Here is a 17,031-nt window from a genome sequence, read left to right as displayed (position 1 = left end):
AGAGAGGAGGTTTTTCAAGTGTTAACATATAGGACTTGTAACATATTAATGTATTTAATTTTTTTTTTTAAGAAAAAATTAGAACAATTGTGCTGAGCACTTATATTAATTTTTAATAGGTTAAAATATTTTATCATAAAAAATTCTCTTTGATATGTACCTATTTAATACTTCTTGCATAAAGCTATAGGGTATTTATTTAATCCAATCCCTAAGCCTCCCAGTCTTTCCATACCTAATTCACTGATCTGAGTAGAAATTAGACTTCAGCTGACTTTGGATGGGCCACTTTGGATGAGCCATTTTATCCTGCAGCATCTGCGGGACAAATTGCACTCCAGAAATGCACTAATCAAAATGTGTGCAAGGTTTTTTTCCTTACCTGCAACAAAACTGAATTTGATGAGCTCTGTACACAGAAGTGGTTGAATTTTTGAAATGTAAATCCCTTTTTTACTGAGAAATATTGATTTATGAACTCTTTCACAGACCTGTATTGATCTTGGCAAACCTTTCAGCAAAACGTTTTTTTACTTGACTCAAAGCATGTGTTGACTGTTTTGCTCTGGATTTGTCTCATTTTCCTCTAACATTTTGGTCTTTTGTTTTGACTCGGTTTCACGCACCTTTATTGTTTCTCTTTGGTTACACCACTTTGCTTTGGCACTATGATTTAATTTTATCTGGGGTTTGGGAACTTCCAGTTCTGGGGTGGTGTTGCCATATGTGTTCATTGAGAATGAAGTTCACATTGTTCTGATTGTTCCAGCACAGTATCATCAAGGGTGTATCCAAGCTAACAATTGTTTGGGACTGAGGGCCTCTGGCTTTGATACTTCATTCACCTAAAGCTCAAAATCAGAGCATGATTTTATGGAAGAAATATAGGGAATGATGATATCCATCATATGTAGCCCCTGTTCTGAGAGGTCCTACAGGAAGAGCCACCACGATTGCAGAGCCTCAGGAAATATCCACAGTGCTCTGCTTGTCTGGCAGCAGGAAGGATAAGACTCATAGACACAGCTCAAAAGCTGGCAAAGGAAACCTAGTCTTCCCTTTTCCTGCATGTGACTTAGCCTGGAAAACTTTGAATAACTGGGCAGTCCTGTTCTTCTCCACAGCAACCGTCAGTAGCTGCGTGTCCTAGCTATTTCCTGGATGAGGGAATTATTTCCAGCCTGATGTCAGGGGCTGTGTTACAGGAGATCTGTGGATTTCTGATCAGCTTGGAAATAACCACAGAACAGTGAAGACATAGGGTGTGGTGGTGATACTTGTGGAGCAAAGTTACTGACCTGAAGAAAGGAAGAAAACCAAAAAGAGAAGTTTTATCCTATATGAAAGGCAGTGGAGTTCTGGGCATAATAAAGCCAGTGTGCTCCACTGTTTCATAACCCAGTATCAGAATGGGCAGAAACCTTTGAGCAAGCAAGCACCTCGAGGTCATGGCACTGACCGCAGTGTGTACAAGGCTGTTGGCTCTGCTCTGACTGCCTTTCCCCTCTGTGAAGGTGAAGATATATAAGAGGATTAAGCCACCTTACCGAGACAGCTACTGCCGCATAACAACTCTCCAGCCCTTTATTACTTGCCTAAGAAGGTAGATCTCTGTGCTTCTCTCAGATATGCAGTTATAGCTGCAGAGATCCCCAGTAATACCTTGAGCTAGGTGTGGGAGTAATAAGTCCCTGCAGGTCCCTGCTGGGTTTATAGCAACAGGCAAACACTGTAGAGGCTGCATACACTGACAGCTCACTGCGGGTTTCTCACCCCACTTTGCCTAGGGATTTTGAGAAGTCAGTCAAGTCGTACTGAAATTGGCAATAAAAATCTCAGTCCACTTCAAACAACTGTGCTACACCCCGTCGCTAGTACCTTACCCTGAGAAGGAGGTGATTGGGTGCAGCTTGACCTTTTAAATGTAGGAATATAGAAAACCCAGTTTATCAATCTAACTGATGTGTGTGGAGCAACTGCTGGGAGCCTCAGGAGGTGGAGCTTGAGGAGAAGATGCTGCTTCTGCCAGAGCAAGTGAACTTGCTTTTATCTGAGTGATTCAAAACTGGGTGCTTTAAGAGTAACCTCTAAGTGCAAATGTTGTGGCCAGAGGGAGAGAGGAAAGAGAAGAAGATACAGTTGGAGGCATTTTCCTTTAATTCTCTCGGGTCACTGAATGGGTCCGGTAACAAGGGCAGGATTAGGAGCAACAAAGTGAAGAAGCAAAGATCCATCCCTTTAGGTGTTCATGGGCAGGAAAGATAAATTGATTTATGCTCTTTGCTCACTGCTGCAGGGACTGGGCATCACTAGGGGTGATTTTTCTTCTTTCACACCAGGTGGGGAGAGCAAAACACCATGAATTTTGCTGTCAGTTCTTGTCCAAGTGACAATCTTGGCTCTTTTTTCCTTCAATTGTTTTTTTGCAGTCCTGAAGCAAAGATTTTTGCTTTTATTTGGTGCTGGGATACAGATTTAATTAGGAAGAGCTGACTAAAGTGGCTTGCTGTTTGTTTCTTTGGTGTTTTTTTCCCCTCTTTTTGCAGTTTTATTATAAATAACGAGGAAAGAGAAATGGGGTCTTTTGCTATTGTTCCTTTGTGGGTAGATTGGCAGGTTATAATTCGTTCAGAGAACTATACTTGCATGTGGGGAAACCAGGAGATAACACATCTTTTTCCCTTTAACCATCTGACTTCAGATGTTACGAAATAGCAAGTGGTTTTACTTAGGAGTGTTTGTGTTCACAGAGCTAAAAGAGCTGCTGCCTCTGCTGTTTTGTTAGCTGTAAGAAAAGACCTTGGCCAATGGTGTGAAGACAATGCATGACTGTTCATTAAAAGTTCTTTTCTTACAGATAAGAGAGACTGATAGTTTCCAAATTTGTGTTTTTATAAGAATCTTACTGGTTTTCTCTGATATTGCACGTATTTTGTAAGCAGGAATGGACACTGCATTTAGATTTTCATATTTTTCTCATTACATTTGGCTTTTGATTTTGACATCAAAAAATGCAGTGTAGGTAAGTGGGAGTATACACCTGGAGTTGGAGAAAAATTCTTACAGCTGCAGGGTCCGATTTTAGGTTTTCATTATTTATGAACAGAATTCCACATTCCCTGTGCACCAATCTGATTCTGGAAAGGTGTGAAGGAGTAGATACTGAGTCAGTTTCATAAGAGGTTTCTTGCTCAGTCTGTAACTCAGAGCACCATTTTATTTTATTTTATTTTATTTTAATGTTATTTTATTATTTTTTTAAATTATTATTTTTTGATCTGTTCTTAATCTTAGACTTGTCCAGTTTGGAAGATTCTGCCAGTAGTTTAAACTCCAGCTGGCAAAACTCTTGGAGTCAAGGGAACATTCAAGACTGTCCTTTCTGCCAGGGTTGGTAGCAGGGAAGGGACAGACACACAGAATGAATGTAACAATTTAATACAAAAAAAACAAAACAAAAACAACAAAAAAACCCCAAACCAAACAAAACAAAAAAGCTATGCAGAGCAGATGTCTGCATAGGCATCATGCTCGAATTGGGCTGTAAGATATGAAACCATTATTTTTGACGGATATCTTCTAACTATTTTGTCTGTAATTCACAGGACGAATTCGGTATTTTCATTTGTTCCCACTTAAAAAAATTTTTTGTTGTTTTGGCTGTTGGCAATGACTCAGAGTAATCTTTGTCTATAGAGTCTATGTTTTTCTGCCAGGTTTTTGGGAACATACCTGAATGTAAACACACAAACAATATTTCTGAGTGCAGAAAAACTCTCAAATGGTTCAAGTTAGGTACATGAGTAAAGATTTTTTTTTAACTGGAAATGCTGAAAAAAGCTTATATATAAATTATAATATGTATATAATCTTAAAAATAAACATTAGTCCTCCAGAAAGTACTCCTCTATATCCTGAAACTGTTATTAAACAGCACAGAACATATTAACATCCTTATTTGGTAATTGCGAAGTAAAACCCTGTCTAAAGTTGTGCAGTTTGATTTCCTTGAAAAAATATTAAGTTTTAATATTGATTCATTATTTTGAATCCTTATTTAAATAACAGTGGGCGAAAAGAGGAAGAAGATTCTATGCAGTAAAAGCGTAAAATAAATAAATAGAGGGTAAAAAAATGAAGTATCTCTGCAAAGTCATGTAGTCAGTCCTTCCAAAATCAACTTCATACAGGTTGTTTGATATAAAAGGAATCGATTAAAAAAAGAAAAGAAAAAAAAAGAAAAGGCAGTCTTTGATATGAGCAGCTGTTGGTGAGATAATTTGCTTTCGTGCTGCTAATATGTTCATGAAATTTATTAGGAAAATCTGCCTCATGTCTTGAATCAGGAGGAGGACAAAGAAGATTGCACGCATGATGCAACGAGTACAGTAATGCAAAACATCTGGGTGGAGCAGACAGCAGTTCAAACTCATGTTGCCTATTAAAAAAGCAACCTCCTCTTTGTTTTGTTTTTATTTTCCCACAGAAAAAAAATATAACACTGACAGATTTCTTATTGAAACAGCACATTTTTTTTTGATCCACTCAAATAAGTTTGCAAATCTGTATGAAAAAAACTTACATATCATGTTCATGACAAAGTGATTTTAGAGGTCTTGTAGTTGATTTTAACCAGAGCTGAGCTGCATACAGTTTCCATGGGAGAAAATTTGGCTGTTTATTGATAAACTCTGATTAAATGTGGGCTTGCCTCATACCACTATGTAAATTTATTTATTAATTTCTTAATATAAGCAAATCTAATACACTCAGTGTTTTTTCAGGTTTGCATAATAAAATATATACCTATTTTGTCAAGTGGCAGATAATGAGTCATAAAGAATAAATAACTGCATCTCAGGCATAAAATGTGGACTTTTGGGACTTCCAAGCATTTCTTGGAAATTTGGAAGCTACATAAGTGGCTGTGAGTAAGTGTACACGACTTCCCAGCAGTGATGAAATAAAGTTACTTTTTTTTTTTTTTCCACAGGTTTTAAAGTCTGTTCCCATGCCCTCATTTTCTAGCTCTGTGAGAGGGTATTACATTTTCGTATTCCTTCAAACAGTGAACTTGATAGTCACTTAAAGTATGGCAACTGGGGTCTGAATGAGTATTTGTGTTGGCTGCAAAACCAATTCCATCTGCATTAAGGAAACTGATCCCATGATTAGAAGGGAGAGTTTGAGACTAGGCTGTTTCCTTTCCATTTTGCCTTAAAAAAAAATAGCTGTTGAAGGAAAAAAAATTGATGAATTCTTTGGTAGAAATTTTAACAGCTACAGTAGCACACAGCACTTGTGTGCTCCCTTTGCTCCCCAGTCGTGAACTAAAACTTGTGTGGTTTAATCCAACCTCATGCAAGCAGAGAGGGGGGTGGAAATTGAAAGGATTTCTTGATTCTTGGGAGCACTATCTCATACTTGAATCATATCAGCATTGAAAACAACAAAGATCCACTTGAGAACCCCAAAACACAAAAATCTTGCATTAAGGCTTTACTTTTGCTTGGTGGGATTTCAACAACTTTACTCCTTTTCACTCAACTGAATGTTTTTATTTACTGGGCAAAAAAAGTCTCTCTATATAAGTAACTAAGTCTTCTTTGTAAAACAACAATAAGATTTAATATGTAGTGGGGATAATAATCTATTCTCTTTTCTTCTGGCAAAGACCACCACCACTTCTAAACACAGCAATGTCACATTTTCCTACCCTCACAATTTCCTTTTCACTTTCACTTCTCATTCATGAAAGTTGAAATATCAGCTCTTTCTTCCCTATAAGCAGTCACTGTCTGGCAAGCCTTTCTACTCCAGGGTAAATCAAGTAGATCTCTTGCAAAGGTGACATTTTCAAAGCTTGGTGTGTGAAACTAAACAAATATTTGCATGACTCTGACTTACATGTGTCGAATTCATATCTACAGCTATCAAAGGGGCACATAATGAGTCACGGGTGTGTGAAAAGAACTGATTTGTGCATACATGCTGCTTATGCTTGAGTATAAATTGTAAAACAGTGGAATTATTTTAATTTCTGCATGTGACTGGAATAGAGTTCTTTGCTCCCTTAGAAGCTGAGCAATATTTTGTTTTGCAAGAAGTTGTAGATGTAGTTGTGTCTGTCTGGTAAGCAATATGTCCTCATACACGGGGCCTGTTTAATGCATTCTTCATAAGCTTAATGTGATTTAAAAACTATATTTTGCTCTTTATTTGAATCCTTATAAGGCTTTTGGCTTTCAGTCACTTGGCAATTAACAGCACTGATTTAAGACATTCACATCTTCCACCTGAATGCTCCTATTGCCCCTCTGAAGATTCCTGACCTGGAAGACTGGCAGAAGGGATGATGTTCCCACCCTGGGCTTATCCCAATTAAAACCTGTTTTCAAAGCACAGACTCACCTTTTTCAGGAATTTAAAATCCGCTGACAGGCCTTGCAGTGCTGGCACACATTTCCTCCTCAGAGAGTAATGGAAATCTGGGGTAGAAGGTGTGGACAAGGAGTAAAGCAATAAGATTCTTTAAAACATCTAAATTTGGTTCACTGAAGGACCTTCTTTTTTGTCTCCTGTGGGTCTAGGACAGCTACCCCCTTACTCTGCTCACCTTTCAGAGGGTTCAACACTCTGCCTTTTCATGTCCAGCACTCCCATAGAAGCATTTCTGTGTGTGGAGTAGTTTCAGAACACTTCAGATCTTTGAAGTGTTTTCCAAAGATCAACATAATTATAGTATTAAGTCTGTGATCTTAATGACTGGTTTACCATTCTCACCTTTCCCCATAATAAATTTCTCTCAGCAAAATTTAAATGAAGTACTTTTTGATGGCATGCTTGATCCTGCAGATTAGCCATGCTCTCACTCCCATGAGGTTTCCTTTTTGCAATTTGTAATTATGTGCTGAAAATAAGCTAAAGCAGTGTTCACTGACTTTATGCATTTGAGTTGGATGCTGCAGTAAACTTTGAAGAAAACCCACAGGTTTGCAGCTCCGCTCACTTGTGACATCATGAAATAAAGTTTTATATTCCGAAATCAGCACTGAGCTCTCTGATGGGTACTCAGGTAACACAAGGACTTCCAGGAGTAATTACATGAAAAAAAAAAATATGAAGAATACTGCTACTCTTCTCACTTCATCTAACTTTAAGTTAGATGTTCTGCAGTTTAATATTGTGTTATTGTGTGTCATTCAAAGCTCTTAACAACCATCAAAACCTTTGACCTTTACACTTATTTCTCAATGTGGCATTTAGTTTTTGTTGGGAATGTTCAAACTGAATTAATGTAACAGTCGTTTGTGTTCTGACTGACTGAATCTTTACTCTTTTTTTCTTTTTTTTCCCCCCCTTTTTAAGGTAAAAAAGTCACAACACAGCCTACAACTTTTGAGCCTGTGACATCTCTGAAAACTGACAGTGTGAAATTGCCACCTGCTGAAATTACCCTTAAACCTCCTGTCTTTGAGACTCTGATTACTGAAGTGCCTGACACCCAAACAGAGGCCCCTGATTGGGAGGAAACAACCCCAGAGAGTGAGGAAGACACAGAAATGACTACTGAACTGGTTGAAGAAAAAAGGGAGAGGGAGATGCTTATGGAGAACATTCAGTTAACCACCCTTCTACCTCAGACTGTCACAGATGGCGAAATAAGCACTTACTATACACTGGGAAGGACTGAATATGATGTTTCACCCAAGTTAACAGAGAGCACATCTGCAGCTTTGGAGTTGGACCACACTTACTCTGAAGCAGAACTGCCCGAGGAACAAGGTAGGTCTGAAAGCATTGAGGACGCTTTCTTGACCTCTATAATTTTTCAGGATAGCACAGCTGTAGATAAGAGTTCTACTGGTTTTTGGGAAGACACTGACACAGGAGATGCACAAAAACATGATGCTGATAATCAGACTGAGCAAATAGAAGTGGGCCCTGTGATGACAGCTACAGATAGCTTGTTACTGGCTTCCCGGAGAGAGTCTCCCAGGACAGGGGCTTCACTTTCACTAACAAAAGAGAATGTTTATCATGGTGCCCACTCAAGCCAAGAACCCACCAAAAAATCAATGGAGGCAAAATCTGACAAGAAATTTACAACTGTTGTAATCCCTAAAGCTTTACTCACTGATCAGTATGATCTTACTGCAGAGGGGGAGGGCAGTGAGAGCACATACACCACTGTGCCTGACAGAGTTTCTGGCATGGCTACAGGTAGTATACCAGAATCAGATGAGCCTGCTGCCTCAGAGACACTCTTAGATGAGCATGCAGTAACCACTGGACAATTTTCTTCAGCAAGTGGGTCAACACCATTTGTTAAATTTAGCTCTGCAATGGCATTTGATAGTGAGGCGTCGGCCCAAGGAAGCAGAGAGGACCTGAGAGATGTGCAGCCTACCCTGTCACCTGGGACACCTATATCCTTTTCTATATCAACTGTTAGTCAAACAGAATCTGAGGCTGCCTCAGGAAGCACTCGTTCCCCACTAAGCTTTGGAAAAAGCACATTTGTTATCCCTTCATCTCAGCAGATGGAAGCATCAGCTTTTTCAGAGGAGCAGGAAAAAACAAAGGAGCCAGAAACAAGAATAATGGACATTAAGACCCCTCTTGCCACAACCATCATCTCTCCCTGTGCTGCAGCAGAGTCTGAGGGATGTTCTGCAAGGGAGAAGTTCACACAGGCTCCTCCAGCTCCTGAAATGTGGCTGCCAACAGATGAATATCAGGGGTACATAACAGAGGAGTCGTCTCACACTCAGGGAATCCTTGAGTTAGGTACAGAGGAGGGTGTCTCTGGAATGGAGCTTACAGCATTTTCAGGGCAAACTGCAGGATATACAATGCACCCAGGAGTTCCAATTTCAGCAGTTACAGATGAAACTGAGACAAGCATGAAGCCAGGGGAGACCACAGGTGATGAAGAAGTGGTATCAACTGATTTTGGTCAGAGTAGACATACTACAGGTGTCTCCCACACAAGCAGCTCTTTGGATTTGGAAATGACCACAGTATCCAAAATACCAGTGGAAGAAAGTAGTGCAACAATAGGGTCCTTTAGCTCCTCAAGTGTTACTGTATGGCCAAGTGCTATGCCCACAGCTGTGGGGGTAACTGAGCATGAAGGAGATGAAACATCAGGGACAAAGGGAACTATTGTATTTACGGATGTAACAGAGGTAGATACTGCAATCCCACAGAAAGAACATGATACTTTCCTAGTTCCAGTTACTGTAGAGAGTGAGGTCACTAGAGATATGCCAGTTACTGATCAGACTCCTTTTGATGGTATCTTTCATACAGAAGCAACCGAAACAACTGCAAAACACAGGGAGGTGTTCCCAGAGGAACTCTCCACGAAAGATCAAGATGAGCCAGGAACTGCCACAGAGTCAATCTTATCTGTGACACCTGTCCAACCACATGAACAAAGGACAACACCAGGATCTGAATCATCTCCAACACCTGTTCAGGAGAAGCAGGAAGAAACAGGTTCAGCCTATCATGAGACATACCCAGCAAGAGAAATACCAGTGCCTGCAGTGGAGTTCACAGACCATGGAGGAGTTCTGAGACCTGATGAAACCAGCACCAGGACCTTGCAGCTCACAGTGACTCCGAAAGCTGAAACTGCTACTGATGAAGAGCAGAGGGTCACTGAGGTAATGCCAATGACAGCTGGTACCCAGGAAAGCCAAGGAACCCCCAGCGGAGTAGAACACAGGGATGCAGTGAGCTGGGAACCCATGTTGCCCCCCCATACAGTGCTGACAGGCCATTCCACTGTGGAAAGCATCACTCATCTGACCTTGGGAGCTTCTCCAAGCCAAACCACAGAAGGTTCAGGAATGACTGAGGAACCTGAAGAAATCAAGCCAGTATTTGCAGCTACTGCAACAGATAAGGCTACAATCCTCACCGGTGTAACACATTCCATTAGCGATGTAGACAAAACTCATCCCACATCAGCATTCAAACATTTAGTCACTCAGAAGTCCCCCCGTATCATCCCTGAGGAAGAAGAGGAGGTAACGAGCCATGACATCATCATCATTGATGAATCTGTTTCTCCCAGTAAAGCCACTGCTGATGAGGATCTGACAGGAAAGGTGTCAGAGCCTGAGATCGACAAGGAGTATTTCACAGCATCCACGGCCACGGCAGTGGCACGGCCAACAGCACCACCCAGAGTAGAGGAGGCCACAGAGGCTTTGCAACATCAGGAGGTGTCTCCTTCTACTTCACACCCTGACAATGACATAAGAATGTATGTTATTCAAATCACAGGCAATGACACAGGTAAGATTTTGCCTTTTAGACCTGCGGTCCACCAGAATGGACAGTTTGTCATAAGAAAGAGGTGTCCTTTAGGATATATTGGAGATGTTGCTTGGATCACTGAAGGATGGAAAGTACCGGTTTTATCTAGACAGCAACTTGCTGAATATTGGTAGGTCTATTTTCCTATCCAATAAAAAGCCCTCAGAAATGTATGTTACATTTGCTTTGCGGTAAGACTAATTTCTATGTAAGAATGAATATGAAACTTGTATTTTCTCTTAAAAGTCATGATGGTTATAGTCCAGTTTTCTTATTTAATATTGTCAAGTCACTGATTTAACTTCAGCTATCTGTGAAACAAGCATTCACAACTTCCATTCCATGCATTACTAGTCCTAAACAAAGCACTAGATTATTTTAACATTCCATTAGTCTGTAGCAATTAACAATGCCATGTACAGTATAGTCAGCTAAAAAATGGTTAAGCACTCTACTCCTCCTGTGATTTGGGGGAAGGGGTTTTTTTCCATATTTTTGTATCATATAATAATATTTTTTAAAATTGGTTTTAGAGAATACGTGTTGCAAATTAACATAGTTTTTAATTCTGCCACATTTTTTGGCTGATGGTTCTGTACATGTGTATGTAGCTTCAATTCCATGGGTATCCAGAACAGAAATTCTAAAGGAGTAATGAACTAATGGGTTTTATAGCGAATATGTCTCCATAATGCAATAGCTGAAGGCTATGCAATTTTATATTAAAGAAGCCTGTTAACTGCCTATTATTTAAAGATGTCTTGGTAAAACCTTATTTTTTAAAATGAAATGAAAAAGAACTGAGAAGCGGGACAAAGCACAGAATGTTTTTAGATTCAATGTTTTATTCTGATTAATTATTTTATAACTGCATAATAATTATTTTTTTTTAAGGAAGACAGTAAAAATGGATCCTATGTCTTATATACCTTAACCACATGCACTGCTTTTGAATGGTTATGTAAGAAACTGTTTTCTGACTGGTTCTCTGAAGAACTCATCCAGCAGAATCCATAATTTATGGGACTCTTTTGGATGGTTTTGTCAGGTTTGGGCTTCCATTCAAAAATCAAAAGCCAGCAGTAGTTTCCTTGAGATGTGCCATATCGTGGCTGGACTTTTCATGCAGTGGTTTTGTATCTTTATTTACTTTATGCTTTTTATCCCACTTTATATTTACAAGTTGTAAATCTGCACAAGTTATATCAACAGCCTTCTATTTCAGGAAATGATAGTTCTGTTCTCTTAACATTTAAAGACTCCTTTTGTTTCTGTGGTATATTATCATTATTAAGTCTGAAGCGTTGTGTGTTATCAGTGCCTTGGGAGTCTCCATTAAATGAGACAAATCCTGTAGGTCAGAGCAGAAGGGAAACTTCTGAAGACTAGAGTTAAGCCACCCGATAAATACTTTTGTACCCATGGAAATTTGATTAATTTGACTTACAAATGAATAGTTGCAGTGTGTAGTGGTAAATTAGTTTTTCCAGTTAGATTTTTGAGTTATACTACTGTTTATTGCAAAAGGGAGAGTGGGTTGTGCTGGGCAGATGTATATTCCAAGGAGATGGAGAGGAGGATGATTTGAAAGGGTGTGGATGTGGGATTTCTCTGCATATACATAAAGGACAACCTTATACTTTTTTTTTCCCCAGAATAATATGTGTACTGTGATTCATTAAGTCAGGATTTAGTTCAAACTGGATTATCTAAAGGAGAGTGGATCGATCCTTAAATCCTCTTCATAACTATCCTTGCTTTCCCTTGGGTGATCAGGTCTTTAGGCCAAACATTCTCCAGGATTTCCCTTCTTCATCTTCACAAACTTTCAAAGCTGTGCATGCATTTCCCATCTACATATGTACTTTAAGAATCATTTAGTCTATGAGCACAGAAAAAACCCCTTATTTTCTTGAAATATTATTAAATTCTTAATATGACACTATTTGTATTCTCTTTAAACATTGAGAGTTTCATCATGTATCCAGTGCAAGGTTAAAATGGAGTTTTCTTTATTTTTCTGTTTTCAGACTCCATCACTGAGAATTCCACCACTTATTTTTCCACAGAGAAAAGGCACCCTATGCGTACTTACTTACCACAACTTAAGTCAGAGAGATACAAAGATTTATTCTGTCTGAGGATTTGGATTGGTGTTTTCTTTTATTTCTACAGAAATGAAAAACTTAATCTGAAAAGTCCTGTCAATCTCATTTTCACTTCATTGTTCCTCAGTCCATAAACTTTTCTTTGTGCTGAAGAAAGTATGTGTAGAAGGTAATGAATAGGAGCGTGTTTGGCAAATATTACTACATAGTCACTAGTCCTAGTGACTTTCACTAGGACAGGGTCTAACTTCCTATTCCATCACTCTTTATTTGAGAATTGCTCCTCACTCATAAGGAACTACATAACCTGTAACTCTGGCTTTTTATTCTCAGCTGGATGGGAACTAGAAATACAGTTTTCATCCTTACATCTGTCTGATAAAACAAAGGCTTTTCCTCCTTTGTCATGTTTCAAGGTAAATATAGTTATATATAGTTATAGTTTCAAGGTAAAATTAGTTAGTGAATGTTATAAGCAAAAGTCTTCTTGATATTTAAATCAAGAGTCCAAAAGTGCCTCCTGAGAAAAGACAGCTTGCTTTCCAAAGCCCTTCAAAAAACAACCATTTCAAATAGGAATAATAATGAGACATTTTCAGCATAGATGGTATTGTCTATAAATTAATATAATCATTTCTGTATGCACAAGGGCTGCAACTATTAATGAGATTAATTTTCCCCTTCTTTCTTCACCTCCTTGTTATCCAACTTTTGTCAGGAGCAACAGTTTCAGGGTGGAGCAGAAATTCAGCACGACAGTTTGTTTTCTATCAGCTGTGCCACTCAATTATAGCAAAAATTTGCTGTTACACCAGCACAGCTGAATATTGCTCTCTGCAGCTCCATTTGCCATCTGTAGCTCAGGCACAATAACATTTAAGTGCTTTATGGAGGTGCTATTAGGCTGTGTTAGTCAGGAGCAGTGTTTTATATTCCATGTGGGAGTGAAGGGTTGCAGTAAAAATGGTTGGATTTTTTAAGGTTTCAGACATTTTTAGCTGTTCCCAGCAAGCAGAATAGAGTGTATCCAATGGAGAACAGGGGGCCCTTTGCCCTTGGTGAGTGTCCTACCTCCTGTGGAGGGTGGTGGCAGCAGCACTTGCTCAGGTGAGTCTACCTGTGGCCAAGCACAGGTAAAGGGAGAAGCAGGAAAGATTTTTTTTTTGTGCCTTTCATTTCATTCTCAAACCCACCCTAAACTAGCACCAACTTTGCTGAGGTGCTTTGAAGTTTTTGGCTGAAATGTGGTGCCAGTGTATGGAATGTGTTATGGATGTATGGAATGTGGGGGATATATTATTCCTCATTATTGCTATAGACTCAAGCTGCACTGGATAGTTGTTGAATGTTGACTGGGTTGAATTGATTTAAACATGGTGGCAAGTCTATTAGTCTGTCTTAGACACACATCCTCCTCAGTATGAAGTAGGACAATATAGAACTGAAACTTGATATTAAATATTTTCATTTCTTTAGCACATTAAGCCCTTACATTTATTTGACCAGAAAAAGTTTCTCCTAGAGGACTACTTTCCTTATCCAAGAGGTAAATAGTTATACTCCTGGCCTTCAAAATGCATCCTTGCAATCAATTAAAACTTTCATAAAGGAAATTTCAGTTACTTTCAGATTTAAAAAAAAAAAAAGTACTCTGGAAACAGAAGTAATTTGGATTCCTGGTGGAAGGTCAAGCTCATTAGCTTAAATTCTGGAAAATGCGTTCAAGTGCTGATAAAAAAGAACACACAGCTGAATAGATTAAGCTGCTTATTTGTCTAAGAATACATCAGTTTTCACTGAGTAGATGTATTGTACAAACAATCCACACACTTGCATGTGGGCAAGCTTGAGGCAGGTGCACAAATTAATGAGGGTAATAAGACATGTTTTCTCTGACAGGCTGTGGCACATGGGCAGGTGTTTCAATTAATGGGGAAAATATATTTGTACATGGAGAAATGTCCCTTTCATGTCACAAAAAAGGACATGTTTCATAATGGAAGGAGCTTGGGACTTTCATCCACTTGGGTGGAATGGGAGGCTATTCCCTTGGGTTGTGACCATGTTGTGGGAGTGAGAAAGAAAAATATCCCCTGCACTGTGAGGTGTTACCACCTGAACAGTTTTCCATGGCATCAGAGGGAACAGAGGAATTTGTCTTTCACTGCAAGGATGCAAAACTTGCCAACTTGTGCCCTGTTGTATCATCACAGCTCTGTGTGTTGTAGTGGTGAGGACTGATGCTGGTGCTGGAAGGTATTGGATTAGCAGCTGGGAAAAAGACAAAAAAAATACCCAAACCCAAACCTGAAGGAACTTTTCAGCTCATAAACCTTTAATGAGCTGAAAAATACTTGTGGGGTTGTTGTTTAACAGTGGTTGAGGGGATGCTGGAAACATAACTCCCATCTATAGCAGGAGTAATTTGCACACCTGCATTTTTTGGAGACATTTAAAAGTCTTTACTTAGGGAAATGTGTTTCAAAGTGCTTATTGGACCCTGGGACTCACACCAGCTCTGTCTGGTTTCTTGTTCTTTCCAGCTTTGAAGAGAATTAAATTGCAGGAACCTGTGCTTTGTAGATGTGAAATTTTATGGAAAGAGGTTACAAACCTTTGTGTTTCAACATGTAATTCTCTGACATGCGTATTTCTGCCTTAGCAGTGTGAGAGGGCATGTGAAATTTGAATGAAATGCAGAATGGTAATGAGTCATAGTCATAAACCTTAACAAAGAAGGTAGAATGGAGTCTTTTCAGGTCCATCTTAGGCCTTGCCTTAAAATTCATTTAATCCTCTTGTCTTCACAGTTCCTTCTGGAAAGCTGTCAAAGACCGTCATGGCTCTCTTTAAGCCTGATTCTAATATCTACCCTGAATTGCTTCTTGGCCAGTTTATACCCATGTTTATTCTTGCCAGCATTGTCTTTAGCTTGAATAGGTCTTTTTTCTTCCTGACACTTATCCCCTGATACTTTTATTTCTCTGTTCAGTCATAGAGAATAACCATGTCCCCTTTTTTCAGCCTTTAGTTTGCTCACTTCTGAGGGGAATGTGTGCGTGGGAGAGTGGGAATGCACTGGTACCATGCTGGGAGGAGAGATGCTGGCTCTGTCCTGGGGGCTGTGGGTGTTGGGATGATTAGAGTGGATGAAGATGTGAAGGGACAGGAACAGTGTGGCTCAAAATGTCATTTCCAGGCAGCACCTCATGTCCAGTAGAGACAACTCAAAAGCTTGGAGCGTGGATTTGTCTGCACCTGTAACCACACTGTTCTCTCTTAAGTTATTTTATTTATGTCCTATGAAAAGTAATCCATCTGAATATCATTCTTTGTGATGTACACACATGTGCTAGGTTCAATTTTTGGTGTACCTTTCAAAAATACAAGCATTAATTACAGTGTTAGAGAGACTTCTGCTACAGGAGAGGAGACTTGATGTTTTATTTGCTGAAATCACCATTTGTTTTTTCCTCAAACAAAGAGCATATGTTACTGAAAGGTTATTGTTTATTCATAGGACCTACTTCAAGTCAAAGTTTACTGGGAGGAAATGCTGTAGGCTGACCTGATTTTATTTCTGGTGGGATGCTGAAGCAATAGTAAAAGTGGCCTCATGTGGGCTGAGCCAATTTCCTATCTTATTAAACATAAAACCTCCTACTTGTTTAATGGAGGGCTGGGCTTGTCTCCTTATTAACTGTAATTTCCAAATGAAACAGGTTTGTCAGTGTCTGACATGTCCTGAATGACCAAACGCTCCACGTTACTCACAGAACCTGGCACAGGAACAGCCAAATTCCCCTTGTTGTGTCTCAAGCAACTGAAGTTTTAAGTTCCAAACAACATGGCCAGATTCTGATATCATCTTCCCCAGTGTAATTATACTATAGTAATTCCAATGAGGTGATTGCTGTGGGGATGTGGGGATAGTAGGTATCAGCATGTCTTCATAACATTTATGATGCTCCTGAATCGTTATTTTTTTATGATTATTTATGATTATTATTCTTTAAAACTCATTTGAGTCACACCTTCAACCCGAACTGGTAGAACTGTTGATTAATTAAACCAGTAGGAGTTTTTCTATATTAGAACACTTGTATTTCACTGGTGCTGTGGAGGGCTTTTTAAAATATCTTGTACACCATCTCATATAAGTTATATTTAAAATACAACAACAGAGATACCCTGTATGAAAGCAAGATCTAATAGACAGGTAATTTTAATTCAAGCTTTTTGCACACTTCTCCTTTTTCCAAAACAAAGGAAAAAGAAAAAAAAACAAAGGAAAAAAAAAAATCTCAGCCCCATATCCAACAGAGCTGAAACTTGATACTTAGAAAGTTTCACAAGAAGCTTAGACTGAATTAATAAGTGATACTCAGGCCACTATTTCTGGCTCTTCCTGAAGTCTTATTATAGAACAATAATTTCTTTTTCCACATTCCCTTCTAGACCTCCAAGGAACAGTGCCCTCACATTAAACACTGTTCAGAGAATGCCTACACATTCCCTGCTGTTTTTGCACTGTATCCAAGGAAACGTCTCAGATCTAGACATAGGGATTACACATTTCTAGCTTTCTTAT

The 17,031-nt window shown here is 39.1% G+C and overlaps 1 protein-coding gene across 5 annotated transcripts in view; it reads left to right on the top strand.

The window, feature by feature from the left end:
• The window catches only part of VCAN (versican), a 98,366-nt gene that overhangs the window by 39,603 nt on the left and 41,732 nt on the right, over nucleotides 1–17,031 (top strand). For 2 of the 5 annotated variants that reach the window (XM_050329104.1, XM_050329102.1), the window contains exons 7-8: nucleotides 7,369–7,785; nucleotides 9,316–10,311. In XM_050329104.1, coding sequence (XP_050185061.1) covers nucleotides 7,369–7,785; nucleotides 9,316–10,311 — 1,413 coding nt within the window. Of the gene's footprint in view, nucleotides 1–7,368; nucleotides 10,312–17,031 lie in introns of all 5 variants that reach the window. The other 3 variants (XM_050329105.1, XM_050329103.1, XM_050329101.1) reach the window with 2 other exon arrangements.

Source organism: Myiozetetes cayanensis, unplaced genomic scaffold (genome assembly GCF_022539395.1).
Source record: "Myiozetetes cayanensis isolate MyiCay16 unplaced genomic scaffold, myiCay2020 scf4, whole genome shotgun sequence".
NCBI lineage: Eukaryota > Metazoa > Chordata > Aves > Passeriformes > Tyrannidae > Myiozetetes > Myiozetetes cayanensis.
This window is presented reverse-complemented; position numbering and strand designations above follow the sequence as displayed.